This window comes from Heteronotia binoei, chromosome 12 (assembly GCF_032191835.1).
Source record: "Heteronotia binoei isolate CCM8104 ecotype False Entrance Well chromosome 12, APGP_CSIRO_Hbin_v1, whole genome shotgun sequence".
Taxonomy (NCBI): Eukaryota; Metazoa; Chordata; class Lepidosauria; order Squamata; family Gekkonidae; genus Heteronotia; species Heteronotia binoei.
In genome coordinates, this window is record NC_083234.1 from 78509495 (window position 1) to 78526234 (window position 16740).

General features: G+C 47.3%; 1 protein-coding gene across 1 annotated transcript in view; it reads left to right on the forward strand.

Annotated features, from left to right (window-relative positions):
• LAMC3 (laminin subunit gamma 3) overlaps positions 1 to 16740 on the forward strand; it is a 109371-nt gene that overhangs the window by 27537 nt on the left and 65094 nt on the right. Inside the window, exons 3-9 of the mRNA XM_060251396.1 lie at positions 513 to 643; positions 5774 to 5940; positions 7190 to 7378; positions 10141 to 10258; positions 10564 to 10662; positions 12027 to 12163; positions 13240 to 13356. Coding sequence (XP_060107379.1) covers positions 513 to 643; positions 5774 to 5940; positions 7190 to 7378; positions 10141 to 10258; positions 10564 to 10662; positions 12027 to 12163; positions 13240 to 13356 — 958 coding nt within the window. The remainder of the gene's footprint in view (positions 1 to 512; positions 644 to 5773; positions 5941 to 7189; positions 7379 to 10140; positions 10259 to 10563; positions 10663 to 12026; positions 12164 to 13239; positions 13357 to 16740) is intronic.

A 16740-nucleotide genomic window follows, 5' to 3' on the forward strand; every position in this document is an offset into this window, starting at 1 on the left:
GCAACATCAGCCAGACCATCTCCTGCTCATCCATAAGGACTTTTTGTCTATCAATTGTTCCCCTTGTGTTCTCGACTGGGCATTCGGTCCCTAGCCATGTGGGGCCTGATTCAGCACAGGTCAGTGCGATTCAGCACAGACAGGTTGACACCTTCCTCTTGCCCTGTTTTCCCAACCAGAAATGGCCCTGGGGGAGGGCATATATTCTGCAGGGGAAATTATGGGAAGCCATCAGTACCTGTTAAATTTACCCAAGTTTGAAGAAATTGTCAGGGGAGGGGCTGAAGTCTGTTCTCCCTCCTGTGCTCAGCTGAATCAGACAAGGGCATGCCTGGGAACAGCATCCCCATTAGGAAACTCTCAATACATGCCAGAGAGAGACATGTCTGGCCATCTCAAGGACTTTACAATATATGAATCCTCTCTGAACCTCAGGGGAACTGCAAGCCCCTCTTTGTGAAATTGCGTTTCCATCCTAGCCTTTTGTCAACACTGCCTTTTTAACTTCGCAGGAATGGGTGACCGCCACAGACCTGCTAATCTCTTTGGACCGGCTCAATACCTTTGGGGATGACATCTTCAAGGACCCCAGAGTGCTGCAGTCCTACTATTATGCCATTTCAGATTTTTCTGTAGGGGGCAGGTAAGGCGGCGGAATGAAGGTGTGCTACAGGATGGTTTAGGAAGGAGGTGGTTGCTTTGAGCTGGGGAATGAGAGACCGTGGCTCTGTCAGAAAAGAAAGAGAAGTTACACTAAATGCAAAATGGCTGCTGCTGATGTCTGAGCAGAACCAACCTGGACATGATTACAATGTTTTGCATTTCCTTACCCCACGCCCCGCATCATAGGCCATTGATGACTTAGGGGAGGAGCAAGGGAACATGGTAGTTTGTTGTGGGAAGTAAACTCTCCTAGATTTTAAGCATGGAAGAGCTAAGCGTATGTCAAGAATGCCCACATATGTAATATGAGCTTGAGCCACACGTGGATGAATATTTCACTACTGTAATCATTCATCTCCTGTATTTTCTTTCTAGACAGGAGAATCCAGGAGGTGAATAGTTACAAAAGCAGAACATCCAGTGACATGGCCCCTACCATAGCATGCCTCTAGCTGTCTTTCGTGGTGGGGATTGTTACCCAAACTGGACCCAAAGAAGGGGAGTAATGCAGGACCTTGTAAGTTTGTTTATATCAGGGTGGATCTCAGTGGGCTGCCCCAAAATAAAATAATGAAGCAAGAATAAAATTATAAAAAAGTAAAGAACCTACACAAGGCACCTGCGAACTAATTCCCTACGTAACCACACACACACATACCCCAACAAGATGACATGCTTTTAGAAGGTAGGAGGGGGAAAACGGGCCTGAAATCCTGAGCCAGAGGTCTGGCGAGTTCCAGGGAGCAGAAAACCAGCAGAGATCTGGACCAGGGATCCGAGAAACCATTTGCTATCACATGGGGTCCTTCTTTTGTGGGCTGATGGGCTGGGTGATGGGGGCCTGGGCCATTCTGACTTTGGGATGAGTCAAAATAAAATGTTTGAATCTCACTGGCCAGTTTAAAGTTAACTGCTGTCAGACTTTGGCTGGGAAAAGTGGAGGAAATAACTTGATTAGGCTATTGTGAGCCAAGTCTGCGTGAGCCCAAAAAGCCTGGGTGAGGGAACATGATTAACATAGTTTAGGCTGAAGTGAGCCAGATCTGCATTGACACAACGTGAGCCAAGATAGCTCCTAAAACAGGACAGGATGAAGCATGGACTAATAACTTGAGTGCCCTTCTTGATTGAATAAGAAAGGGAAAAGGAACCAGGTGTTGGTTGATGAAATAGTGCTTGACAGATGCCTCTGGGATATTGGGAGATGTCTCCTGTGGTCCTTTTGTTATTGAGAATGATATGTCACTGAGCTGGGGGAGATTGCATTTAATCAATTTCTGGCTCATCACACTCTTCCCTGGGATTTTCCAATGTCATGGCTGTACCAGATGCCTTTATGAGGCTCTCGAAGTTTCAGATCCCCTTGGCATTTAGGCTGTAAAACAACTAAGTCCAAAATAAGAGGGGACCCCACTAATCAAAGGGGTCTCAGCTGGAGGAGGGGGCAGGGTCCTCACAGGGATGATAAAAATAGCATTTATATAGAGAACTTTAGAGCATATATATATATATATATATATCCACTGAGGTGGGAGTTGTTTTTTTCACAAAAAGTACTACTGACCAAGCTGCCATCTTGGAAAAGGCCTTCCCTTTTCTCTTACATACAAGAAGGTTATTGGATTGCTCAGACAATGTCTGTGAAAGATATATATTCAGACAGACATTGTCTGAGTAATCCAACAGCCTTCTTGCATGCAAGAGAAAAGGGAAGGCCTTTTCCAAGATGGCAGCTTGGTCGGTAGTACTTCTTATGGAAAAAACATCTCCCACCTCAGTTAGTCAGGAGCACCACTTTAGTCAAAAGGTTTTCAATCAATTAATTGTTCAAACATTGTTAACTTAATCTGAAAAATTCTAAACCTGTTAAATAAATGATGTGAGGGGAGTATTTGAAGAAGACGGCTGTGTTAGGACATCACAACCAGCCTTTGATTTGTTCATGACAAGAAACAGCCTGCTTTTTTCTCATGTTCTCTCCTTCCCTCTCCCCTTCCTCCTCCTCTTATGTGAGAAGTCAAGACCAAAGACTAGTAGGTTTAAGAAATCTTCGATGTAACCAAGGGTTGCCAACCTTCAATCTCCCACTGTTCCAAATGATCTCCAGACAACCAAGATCAGTTCCTCTGCAGAAAATGGCTGCTTTGGAGGGTGGGCAGTATGGCCTGCAGAGGACCCTCACCTCCCTAAGCCCTGCCTTCCCTGGGTTCCCTCCCCCAAATCTCCAGATATTTCTCCAGCCAGAGCTGGCAATCCTAATCTCACCACAGTTCCTTGCTGTATCCAAATTCAGGCCTATTAACAAAGTGAGTTTGTTTTTAACTCACAAAACTGGCATTCCAAACTGGAAACCACAGTTCAGAAACCTATTTTGTGGTCAAGAAATAAACTCCAGTTTACTGAAGTGCACATCTTTGGATGACAACAAATTAAGTTTAGATTGAAGATTCCTAAATCTGAAAGACATCCATTTAATGGGGGGGAAGAAGCTTACTGGCTGGCTCAGTTAAACTAAAGTATTTAGCATGTTCATTTGAATGTGGGAACTCCACTAACTATAGTTATTCAGAATATATCAAACCAGAATCTGCAACTATGGAATCAAGTCTGTCTAGCTTAGTTAGGATTTAACGCAATGTTCAGTGCAAACATCACTGTCTCCAAACTGCTCTCACTACAACATTGGCCAGGATAGCAGGTGGGTCTTTGTGGGAGAAGATGAGGAAAGAGAGAAGAAGATAATAGTAGATGGTGTGTAAGAACTCATATTATTAAATTGTAGAGTGGTAACCATGTTAGCCTGCTACAGCAAACCAAGAAGTAGTCTTGAGGGCACCGCAAAGACTGGCTTGTTGTGGTGCCAATTTCCACAATCCAGATGGACCAATTCCTTGACTCAGTGTGTAAGGTTGTATGTGCCTTAATTATAAGAAAAACCCATAGTTCTGTAAAAGAGCACCTACTTTGCTAGGTAGAAGGTTGCAGATTCAATCGCAACCATCTCTGGTTCCATGGACCTCAAAGAAGAGGGCTGAGAGCCAAACTAGTTGTTACATGTGACACAAATTGGAACACGAGGGTCTGACCCAACTGGTCATCACCACAGAAGTGGAGAACTTACCTTGAAATTCTTTTGTTGCGCCATTTGGCTACAAGAGGGGAGGAGGGTCTTCCAGCTTTCCTACTGTGCCATTTACCCCTTTCTCTGGCTCCACATATCCTTCTTAATATATGTGGAGTCCGAGAAAGCGGAAATTGCCCTCCAGGCCATTTCCACTGGTGAAAACAGCACAGCAGAGAAGCCAGAAGCCACACTCCCACAGTGCTCCGGAGCTAAATGGTGCAACAGAGAGCTTTCTAGTAAGTTCCCTGGTTCTTCCATGTGACAGCCGGTGGAGTTAGGCATCCGTGTCCAGACACCCATGTCCATGTAATGTCAAGTTCGGCTCCAAGACAACCTTGGGGATCTGCTGCCAGTTAAATACTGTGCTAGCCGGACTAGTGTTCTGAGGAGTGCCCTAATAGCTCATATCCTTGTAACATTCTGCCCTTTAAAAGTCCCCACATCCTGCCCCTCCTGAGACTTTGTGGAAAGGAGAGATTATGAACCAATAAAATATCTTCTGGAGAGGAAGAAACAATAAACCATGCAGAAGACAGAAACCAACTTTCCCCTTCCTTGCTCAGGTCTAACCCTGACCACTAATCCCCTGATACCATGTTACATGTCAGCCAGGGCTGGGTCACTGCCTCTGTGGGTGGTCTGCTCACAAGATAACATCTCCCAGCTGCCTGGGACAGAGAAAAGCAGTGTGGTCCGGGTTGTGTGCTCATATAAAGTCATCCTTGCTTCCCCCACTGCAGGGTGGTGTTTTCTTTCAATGCTGTGGCTTAAATGGGGAGAACCAAAATCCGCAAAGGGGAGAGCAGAGGGGAGGAAGTAAGAGGTCTGGACAAATGGGAAACACCTGCCCCTTTACCTCCATCCCCAGAGAATGCTTGTTTGCTTATTTATCTGGCAATTACAACCCCACCTTGTTTGAAAAGTTCCAGGTGGCTTAGAACTGAACTAATGTCAGCCAGTGAGTCATAGCCCAAAATGACTGGTTTGGGAAGCCAAAAGTATCAAGCATCATGGCCACGTGACTTGCTTCATTTTATAGGCAGGATCTTTGGCAACACAGACCTTGTGGCCTCTAACTTTTGGCTCATGGGGTGACTGAAGATGGCAGAGTTACTACAGCAAACTATCGAGCCTCAAACAATCTCGCCGAGTTGGTTGCAAGATGGGCTGAATGTATCCTCCTAAAATAAAGGGTGTATACAAACATGGTGGGGTGGGAAATAGTTTATTCTCCAGCCAGTAAGCTTCTCCCCCCTGCCCCACATTAAATGGATGTCTTTCAGATTTAGGAATCTTCAATCTAAACATAACTTCTTGTCATCCAAAGATGTGCACTTCAGTAAAATGGAGTTTATTTTTTGACCACAAAATAGGTTTCTGAACTATGGTTTCCAGTTTGGAATGCCAGTTTTGTGGGTTAAAAACAAACTCACTTCATTAATAGGCCTGAATTTGGATACAGCAAGGAAGTCTGGCTGGAGAAATATCTGGAGATTTGGGGGAGGGAACCCAGGGAAGGCAGGGGTCCTCTGCAGGCCATACTGCCCACCCTCCAAAGCAGCCATTTTCTGCAGAGGAACTGATCTTGGTTGTCTGGAGCTCATTTGGAACAGTGGGAGATTGAAGGTTGGCAACTCTTGGTTACATCGAAGATTTCTTAAACCTACTAGTCTTTGGTCTTGACTTCTCACATAAGAGGAGGAGGAAGGGGGGAAGGAAGGAGAGAACATGAGAAAAAAGCAGGCTGTTTCTTGCCATGAACACATCAAAGGCTGTTTGTGATGTCTGTTTTCTCATGTTCTCTCCTTCCTCAAATACTCCCCTCACAGAATTTATTTAACAGGTTTAGAATTTTTCAGATTAAGGCTACAATGTTTGAACAATCAGTTGATTGAACCAAGTCTATTGCTGCTTTACAGAATGTCTGAATGAGGGGGGCACCCGAATTTTAGGAGGGTTTCTCTCCCCTGCTTGCCTCCCTTGTAGGTGCAAGTGTAACGGTCATGCTAACAAATGTATCCCAAATGAAGAAGATGAGCTGGTTTGTCTCTGTGAACACAACACTACTGGGGTGGACTGTGACTCCTGCCAGCCCTTCTACCAGGACCGCCTGTGGGCACGGGCCACAGCTGACTCCGCCAATGAATGTCTCCGTGAGTAATACGTTGATGTCTCTCATGGGGAAGGGATTGGGTACAGTCAGGGTGTATTATCAGCAGAAAAACTAGCAGTACCATCATAAGCTCTAAAACAGGGGTCCCCAACGTGGGGCTCTTTTCCTAGATCCTACCAAATGTTTTTTGAAAGTAGGCACAGTTAGAAAGGGCTTTTGCCCAACAGGGATTCTGGTTGGCTACTGGAGATCCAATTGGTTTTGGTCACAACTGCCACAACACAAGCATCTTCATCACATGACTGAAGGTGTGTGTATGCAGGGAAATACTTTAAAACAATATATTCATTTTAAACAGAGCTTCTGCCTGGGAAATCAAAGAATTACTGTTAGAGTTATGCATACCCTCAGTCCCTGACATTTTGCGTGGCGCAGAGTGTTAAAGCGGCAGTACTGCAGTCCTAAACTCTGCTCATGACCTGAGTTCAATCCCCGGTGGAAGCTGGGTTTTCAGGTAGCCAGCTCGAGGTTGACTTAGCCTTCCAAGGTCGGTCAAATGAGTACCTAGCTTGCTGGGGGGAAAGTGTAGATGACTGGGGAAGGCAATGGCAAACTACCCCGTAAAAAGTCTGCTGTGAAAACGTGAAAGCAACATCACCCCAGAGTCAGAAACGACCCGTGCTTGCACAGGGGACCTTTCCTTTTCCTTTCCTGCCTCCCATAGCAGCCATTTTGTAGCTGGCTCCACCTCCAGTAGTAGCCATGTTGTGATTGTACCCACTGCCCTGTGTCAGAATTCCAAATACGACCACAGACTGGAAAAGGTTGGAGACCCCTGTTCCAAATGTTTCCAAAACAGTTTTTGGCCTCTGCTCTCGGAAACTTTTCAAAGGGGGAGGGGGCTTCTGTGTAGTGAAAAGAAGCATGAGAGACACATCTGAGATTAATGATTGACAAAGTCCAGACAGATTAATAACATGGACAGAAAACAAGCATTTCTCTGTGTCTCAGTTTGGGTTCCCACTCCTCCGGAGGGACCTCAGACAAATTGTAGCTATTTAAATAAAAGCTATTTCTATTTGCTGAGTCCCATCTTGGAACTTACTTAGGGTTGCCAACTACCTGGATGTTGGCAACTGTAAAATTACTCCGAAACTGAAATTGGATAACGGAAGCAGCACTTGGTTTTTTTAAAAAGAGGTGCTGGGGCTCAGGCCTGCATGATAACAAACCCTACGATGGCTGGCTCTTGCCTTCTCTGAGCTGCCCCCATGACACTTTTTACCCAGCATGCAACTGCAGTGGCAGGTCAGAAGAGTGCTTCTATGACTGGGAGCTTTACCGGCGCACCGGGCATGGCGGCCATTGCCAGAATTGCCAGGACCACACGGACGGGCCACACTGTGAACGCTGCCGCCAGAATTTCTACCGCTGGAACACCCGGATGGCATGTCAGCCCTGTAACTGCAACCCAGCAGGTACACAGAGGAGTTGGAGAGAGGAGGGGAGAAATGGCCAGGTGGGCCAACCAGACCTGATCCCACCATTGGTATTGCGTGGAGATTAGAAATGAATAAATGCAGGGCTGTCTGGCACCCTAGGCAAAGCTAACTTCTGGCCAAACTAGGGCTGCCAAGTCCCCGGGCCGGGCGGTGTTACTCCTGCCCTGGAGGTTCCCAACCCACTGGCCCACATTGGGCCAGCGAGGGGAACCTCCCCCAATGTCGCTGGCATGGTGACGTCATCTGGAAGTGATGTCATCACGCTGGCGACAACACACGTCGGCTGCTCTAGGTGTTTCCAGGGAAACTCTATGGTTTTCCCGGATGCTCTAGCAATTTGGGAGGTAAAACTCTATGGTACTGTCAAGCGCCGGTACTTCTCAATAAGCAGTCTTTTGTTTTAAATCAAAGCTGTTTTATTGTTAGAAACTCAGGAGTTGTACCAAGGACACAAGCCTTGGGAGTAATGACGTACACACAGTTACACAGTTGCTATGTAGGATATCATTAAAGGTTATCATACAGATGCATACTTGAGACACGGGTTCAAAGGTTGCTAAACAACTATCTATTTTATTACTAAGGAATTTGGGCTATTGGAAACATCTCTCATTCTCACACTATTCTGGGAGAAGATAAGAGTTGTCTGTGTGAACCTGTGGGAGAGGCGACTTGAAAGTACACCAGCCAGGCTGTAGCGTAAACATCCTTGGGCCAGATGGATTTATTACTTGCTCAATGGTTGTAAATAAGGGGGGAACAGAATGGAGCTGGTGACCTGCTTTTTCTCTAGGAGAAAAATATGCTATAGAAATAAGCGCGCTTGACAGGTACAACAGAAACGCCTAGAGCAGCTGGCGAGCGGCATTGCTGGCATGATGACATCACTTCCGGGTGACGTCATTGCATTCTGCAAGCAACCCTAACCCCGCCGGAGGCCGCTGGGGACTTGGCAACCCTAACACACACACATACACCGCACACTGATAATGTCACCAAGTCACATGGGGGAGCCCAATTCACCACCCCCAGAAGGCCAGTGCCCTAGGCAATTGCCTAGTTTGCTTACTGGCAGGGCCAGCCCTGAATAAATACTAGTATTTTATCCCTGAGTTCTTGTTAACAGTTAAATCCACTGAGGAGTCCTCAGTTTCAGGACAATATGTTTCCAACCTTGGATGAAGGTAGCCAGAACTTCCAAAAGTGAGGGGACTGAATAGAGTCAGCTGTCTTCATTGGATGTAGGGTTTACACAGTAATACATCATGGATGCAGGCCCATAACTACGAGGGGACTCTCACCAGGCAAAGCACCCTCCCTAATTTGTCCAGCCTGGCCAGAAGATTGATTGTGCATATCTGCTGTGGTAGAAGATACTGAGGGAGAAAAACCCTTTTGAAGGTAAAAGCTGTTTTCATTTCCCTGTTAGCTGACAGCTTATAGCTGGAGGTGTGAAAACTGACAATTGCCAGGGAGGTCATTAGCTTTTCTGAAGTGTTGCTGGACTGAGTAGTACTTGAGCAGGTGAAGGTGTGAACTGACCATGACATGGTCTCTGGCTAGGGAGGTCACTAGCATTTCTAAAAGGTTAGCCCTGACCTGGAAAAACTTTGGTTGCGCAGTCAAAACAAAACAAGAGTAGCTTCTCCATTCCTTCGCACAGCCTGTTCCGCTTAGCAGGATTCCTCAGAAGTAAGTTCCACTGTGCTAAACTGCCCCTTGCGAGCCTTCCCCCCCACCCCAGGCTACTGCGCTGTATATATGTAAGGCTCAAACTGCCTGGAGTTAGCAGCTTTAGACCTCCAAATTGAGCCTGATTGGACCTTTCATTCCCCTCTCTGCTTTCATTGGCTCCCTCCAGGCAGCGTGCAGAGGACATTGGGCCAGCCATTCTCTCTGAAGGTGAACAATTCAGCTGGCCTGTGGAGTGAGATGTTGGTGCTGTTGGTCTCAGGTTCTGGCTCTGCATCCCAGGGCACCTGACATGAGAGTTCCAAACCAGATGATGCTCTAGAAGATCTGTGACCTGGACCTTTCTGGACATTGCCCTGCTCTGCCATTGCAATAACTCTGGACCTCCTGGATTTTTCTTGTCCACACAGAAAAATTCAGCTGTGAAAGAGTGCTAAAGCATAGCAATTGTGCAATGTCCAAAGACGTGTGGATGCAGCCTTTCCTAGGTCACTGCTGTGAGCAATGGTTCATTCAAAAGAACACCAGAAGAACCCTGCTGGATCAGACCAGAGGTCTCTCTAGGCCAGCATCCTGTCTCATGCAATGGCCAACCAGCTTTTTTGGACAGCCAGCAATAGGGGATAGAGGCCTTCAGAAGAACATAAAAAGAGCCATGGTGGCTCAGACCAGAGGTCCATCTAGGCCAGCATCCTGTCTCACGCAGTGGCCAGCCAGTTCCCCCAAAGAGAATAGAAGCCAAGGCCTTTCTCCAATGCTGCCTCCTTGCTCTAGTGTTCACAGGTTTGCTGCTGCTGAATACAGAGGTTCTCTTTAGTTGCCATGGCAAGTAGCCAGTGATGTACCTCTCCTCCATGAATCCGACTTCACCCCCTTTGAAAGCCATCCACACTCACGACCATCCCTGCATCCACTGGTCCCCTTCCTTGGAGCCTTGTTGGTCTTCCTTTCAGCCCATTCTCTGAATCCATCTGCAGGGCCCAAGAGAGGATTGTCTTGGCCGCCCTCTCTCTTCTCCGTTTGCCTCTTGCTCTTCTTCTTCCCAGGCTCCTTAAGTCTCCAGTGTGACAGTTCAGGGGCATGCCAGTGCAAAGCAACCGTGACTGGCTGGAAATGTGAGCGTTGCCGAGAAGGGTTTCATTCCCTCAGTGAAGGTGGCTGCAGGTGAGAAGGAAGGACATTGGTGGGGAGGGATTCTGCAGGGAGGAGGGATCAGGGCCTTGATGTTAAGGCCATGTTCAGCCCCAGGATTCAGAGGGGTGTGGTCTTTGGGCAAAGCAGCCCCAAATGGGCCCCCTGAACATGCACACAACTCAAAGCTTCTCTCACACACCTACAAAGGGGGAACTAGTACAGTGCGCAAAAAATGCCCAGCTACCTGAACCTCCAACACTACCTTTCTGGAGCACAAAGTATACCAAGATAGCCATAAGCAGTCAATTGGCTTCATTTTATGTCCTCTTTTGCAGACCTTGTGCCTGTGATGCTGCCGGCAGCATAGGGACGTGTGACCCAAACACAGGGCACTGCACCTGTAAAGAGAAAGTAGAAGGGTACTTGTGCAACAGGTGAGTTAGCCCCTGAGTGAATGTGTGCGCAAGGCTTCAGGTGCTCCATGGCTGAAGACGGAGCTGATAGGATCTGAGGCAGAGCAGGTGAACCTCCCCCGGACCCTCCCTGATTTCTGTGTGCTGATTGATTGAAGAACAACTGATAGATCTAATGGCAATGACTGTCAACAGAAATCATCTCCCAAAGGTGTCTCTGTCCAAAAGGCAAGCCTGACTCAAAAGAGACATGATTGACAAAGCTCCCCTTCATTGGCAGTCTTCAATGATTATTTGCCGGAGATGCTTTAGGCTGATCCTGCATGCAACAGGGGGTTGAACTTGATGGTCTGTAGGGCCCCTTCCAGCTCTATGATCCTATGACACACCTCACCCACCAGCATGGACCATCTGCCTCTGTTGGCCGTTGGCGAAGACTGCTTTTTTAATGACTACTTATCACAAGCCAGGTCTGGACTGAGGGACTGTGTGGCTGTTATTAACAACTGACGGAGGAGGGGGCGGGACTGTGAGATCTGATTTCCTGCCCATCTAGTTGGGCCCGAGACAGCAAAATTGGGTGGTGGAGTAATGATTGTTGCAAGTCTGGGGCAGTATCTATTTTCTTATAGGCTTATTAAGTGAAGTAGGTGTTGCTGGATGCAAATAATAGGGATGTGGTGTTCTCAGAGCCAGTTTGCTGTAGTGGTTAAGTGTGCGGACTCTTATCTGGGAGAACCGGGTTTGATTCCCCACTCCTCCACTTGCACCTGCTGGAATGGCCTTGGGTCAGCCATAGCTCTGGCAGAGGTTGTCCTTGAAAGGGCAGCTGCTGTGAGAGCCCTCTCCATAAGAACATAAGAGAAGCCATGTTGGATCAGGCCAACGGCCCATCAAGTCCAACACTCTGTGTCACACAGTGGCAAAAAAATTTTTATATACACACATACACTGTGGCTAATAGCCACTGATGGACCTGTGCTCCATATTTTTATCTAAACCCCTCTTGAAGGTGGCTATACTTGTGGCCGCCACCACCTCCAGCCCCACCCACCTCACAGGGTGACTGTTGTGGGGGAGGAAGGTAAAGGAGATTGTGAGCCGCTCTGAGACTCTTCGGACTGGAGGGCGGGATATAAATCCAATATCTTCTTCTTCTTCTTCTTCTTCTTCTTCTTCTTCTTCTTCTTCTTCTTCTTCTTCTTCTTCTTCTTCTTCTTCTTCTCACAATACAGATCGCTGAGGATATTAATTTTCAGTGTCAAGCAAGCTTCTAGTCTTTATGGGTGCCCCCAACACTGATGCTCCCTGCTCTGGGTCATTCTGAAGAGGATGGATTAAAGAATGGTCACTGACCCTCTTGCATATGCTTTCTCTTTGTCTAGGTGCCAGCCTGGGTACTTCAACCTTCAGCCCCACAACCCCGCTGGCTGCACCAGCTGCTTCTGTTTTGGGCACTCAAGGGCATGCACAGTAGCTCCTGGGTATGAAGTTCACCATGTCATCTCAGACTTTAGCCAAGGTAATTAGGAAATGTTTTTTCTCTAGGTATTATCTACATTAAAAGCTTAAATGTGGTATTTGCCAGTCATGGCTTCCAATTAAAAATCTTGAGAATTGTTTCAGGGAGGAGGTGTTGCAAATTCTTTTTTTTAGCACTCCTTACTCATGGAAGACCAATGTTCCCTCTAAGCTGCAGAGTCTTGTGAGCAAAAATTCTACTTTGTGAGCTCCTGGCATTAAGGTTGCGAGCTACTGCATGAATTAGTGTGCTCAGGGGTCATCATTCCCGAGTTATGACAAAAATGTGTGAGCTGGAGGTAAACATCTGTGAGCTATCTCATGCTAACTCAGCTTAGAGGGAACACTGGAGAAGACCCCAGATAGAAGAAACCTGTACAACCGTGAAGCAAGAAGGTAGTGAAGAGCATAATTCCTATGGCAATGAAAACAGCAAAAATGTTCAAGGTAATTTAAGCAGAAAGTCCTTTCCGCGAAACAAACCAGTCTTATTATGGCCTAGCTCATTACCTGGAGAATGGAATTACAGAACAGATGGCCACCCCCAATCTAAAGCTAAACTAATACTGCTCGGATGCCCCTCCCACCAACTATCGACAGTTCTGCTCAGTTCCAAATACCCCAGCATTCTTTTTCAAAATGAAACCAATGTATTTGAAATTCTAAATTATCCCATTCCCCCCTCCAAATTTTTGTACAGAGCAATGTGTGTGAACAGTTGGGTGCTGTCCTTCAGTTTACAGGCATTCCCCCCGCCCCCTGTGGTGTTAAAATGTGCATATGCATATTTTAGGGTTGGGCATGAACCTAAAAAACCTGGTTCAGCCCCCACCCAAGCCGAGCTGGTCTTGTGAGTTCAGTTCCCTCTTTCTCCAGGAGAAAGGTGGCGGGGAAGGTTTAAATGGCTGGCAGTGGGGGGGTGGGGAACAAAACCAGTGAGTTTATTGGCTTGCAGCCCAAGGGGGTACTTCTGTAGTGTTGACTTGTGTGCAGCAAAATACAGAGTGGACTTAATTCCTTTTCTGCACAACCTCAAAAGATCTACATGGAGACGTCTTTTCTTTCTTGTGCAACCAGAGCTGGAGGGCTGGAGAGCAGAAACTCTGGGGGGCCAGGAGGTTCCCTTGAACTGGGCAGAAGGAGAAGTCTTCCTAGAGCAAGGCAAACAGGAAGCAGCTGATTTCTTGGCACCAGGTATGGCCTCTGCAAAGAGGAAGTGGATTGGGGGGGTGTTCTCCTTCAGGCAACTACATTCCTTACATTTGCATGGCTTTCCTAATTGTCCCATCCTAATTTTTGAGGGATAGCAGTCCAGCAATAGTGGCCTGATCACTCACTTCTACTTGCCCAGAGCCAGAAATGAGCAAAGGGCTCCAACCCTCCAGGAGAGCACCATAGGCCTTCCCTTATGATGCCTGTTGACTGCAGGACCCTGTGTGAGCCGAGGCAAAGGCAAGTGGGAGGGACCAGCTAAGGTGCATCGTAAAGGGAAGGTTCTGCCAAAGCCTTTGTTGCTGTTTCAGCCTGGAGAGGAAGGGGTTAAAGAGCCTTTTGCCTCTAGCTAGGCTCATGTGGCGTAAAATAGCTGAGGTTCATAATAAGAGAACAAGGCCTTGGGATTGGAGAGGCTGGGTTAACAGCCAGACAGAAACTAGAGATGTAAAGTTTCCAGAAATACTGAAGCCACAGGGGGCAAGAGTGTGTGTGTTTGTGTGTTTTCCCCCTTTTTTCCTAGAAAAAGCCCAGCAATTTGGGGAAGAATTAAAATATGCACAATACTTAATGTCCTCTCAAACCTAAACTAATTTTTCTGCTTTAACAACGTAAATGCTTCATTTATAACATATAAAATTGCAATATTTTACATATTTATAGCGTAGAAATTACAATGCCTTAGTTTTGGCCAAGCAAAACTGCAACTATATCCCCTGCTTGAGAGAAAACTGCAAGCCTGTCTTAGCACATGAACCTTAATTTTTGCTAGCGAAGCTTTCGGTTTTATTCTGAGACTTTGATGCAGTTTCTCCCCCACTTCTGTATGATCTTTTTTCTCCCTCCTGCAAGTTGAGCAATAAGCTGCTATTTACCCAGGCTGGGGAGTAGATGTGTCACGATGGTTTGAGGGAGAGGCCCAAGTCAAGTCAAAAGGGCCACAGAAGGCATGCAGCTGTTGAAAAAACAATGGAAGTCCTGCAGGCTCCGCTCATGGAGATTAGGTGTCCTTCTAGGTGCGGAATTCTAGGTCTTGGATTTAAGAGCAGTCCTAGACCGTTTTCACACACAGCTTACCTCGCAGTCACAATCCTGTTCCCTCCGCAGCATCCGGTCGGATTTCTCACCATCTGCACCGAAATAACAGGAAGTGCTGCAGCTTTTGCGTAGCAAACGTAAACCGCTAAAACCCAGTTTACATTTGCTATGCAAAAGCCACGGCACTTCCTGTAACTCCGGCGCAGATGGTGGGAAATCCGACAGACACTGCAGAGGGAACAGGATTGTGACAGCGAGGCAAGCTGTATGCGAAAATGGTCTTGGATTTAAGAGCAGCATGTGCATCCTGTCTTTGAAAGTTTTGCACTCTTTCTAAAAGAGAAAAGATTTCATAGGGTCCCCCCGCCCCGGTAATCCTGCAAAGCAGGGATGGCCAAACTTGCTTAATGGAAGAGCCACATAGAATAAACGTCAGATCTTTGAGAGCTGCAAGTCATGAACATCAGATGAGGAAGGAAGGAAGGCAAATAGATGAGGGAGGTGGAGATAGAAAGGAAACATCTTTACCTTTAAATGCATTCTCCAAGCCGCCAGCTGGCTTGGCCCAGAGAAGTGATTTAAAGAGACAAATGCCTTCTCCAAACCAGCTGACAGGGCAGCGAGGGCTTCAAGAGCCACACAATATGTGTGAAAGAGCCACATGTGGTTCCCGAGCCACAGTTTGGCCACCTCTGCAACAAAGTATCCATTTTTCTGTCAGGAAAATGGGGGAGGGAGAAAAAAGTGTGTGCGGGGAAACAGTTATTTTCCTGGAATTTTTCCATTTTTTTCCTGTCTCCACATGGGACAGCTGAATGAGTTCCTTGCTGTTCAGGGGCTACCTTGCACGGTAGAAACAAGACCTCTGAGGCCAGCTTTGTGGATGAACCACATAAATGATGGATGAATCACACTAGTTAACCAAACCCATTTGCTTGTATTTGCATACATCTGGAGCAAAAGTTTCCATGATGAGAAAAAAGATACTTCTTTTGGGTTTGCATGATGCACCCATGTTCCACATCGGATCCCAACTTCAAAGACACATTTCCTCTTGTACAGAGAGCCTGAAGCCGGCCCGCTGCAGTTGTGATAAGGACATCTTTAAAATAATGAGCATTATCTTTAAGAACAAAAAAGTGTTGCCAAATTAATTAGGAGTGCTTTTTCAGTCAACCACAAGTCTTCAAGTGATTAACCAGTTAATCGAGGAAAGTTAACACGTAGGGTAGCCATAATATCTGCAGGCCAGCCAGGGACACCTTGAGGGGGGAAGGAATGTGTGTGCGCGCGCCACCGGAAACAGGAAACAGGAAACAGGAAGTGACGTCACTTCCGGTCGGCCCGCCGAAGCAGCCTGTCACTAATAACACAGGTCGAGATGCAGGACAGGAACCCGGAAGTGACCGACAGGCTGCTTCAGCGGGCCACTGCGCCGGCCCCCTGGGTCCCACAACGATGGGACCGATGCCACAGGGACGGGCTCGAAACACTCTATAACCCCTCAAAAGAACAGCAGTCTAGCTCGCTTCCCCCGAGCCCTGCCGCCATAAGCCTCAAGGGGGCTCATTTTGCGGCATCTCCCGGCGGGAGGGTGGCACCCGCACGGGACACATATCAAATGAAAGAGGGGGCGCAGGGCTATCAGAAACAGCCGGCGGAGGGAGTCGGGAGACCACCCCACTGGGGGATCCGCACCCCGAAAGTGATGAAGGTGGCGCAGATAGAGCCAACAGAGCAAACAGGACAAAATAAATAGGCTGCATTATGCAGCACAGTTGAGAAAGTGCCTTATCCCATATACTGATGAAGTAAATACAGGATTTGAGAACAAAATTGCACCAGAAGACACAAACACAAAGCTCCCTTACACTGAATCAGTGCTTGGGTCCACCAAAGTCAGTATTGTCTACTCCAGGGGTGGCCAGAGTTGCTTAACAAAAGAGCAACACAGAATAAAGGTCAGATGTTTGAGAGCCGCAAGACATGAACATCGGATATTTGAGAGCCACGGAAGGAAGGAAGGAAGGGAGGGAAGGAAGGAAGGAAGGAAGGAAGGAAGGAAGGAAGGAAGGAAGGAAGGAAGGAAGGAAGGAAGGGAGGAAGGGAGGAGGAAAGGGAGGAAGGAAGGAGGGAGGAAAGGAAGGAGGGAGGGAAGGAAGGAAGGAAGGAAGGAAGGAAGGAAGGAAGGAAGGAAGGAAGGAAGGAAGGAAGGAAGGAAGGAGGAAGAAAGGGAGGAAGGAGGAAGGAAGAAAGGGAGGAAGGAAGGAGGGAGGAAAGGAAGGAGGGAGGGAGGAAAGGAAGGAAGGAAGGAGGGAGGAAGGAAGA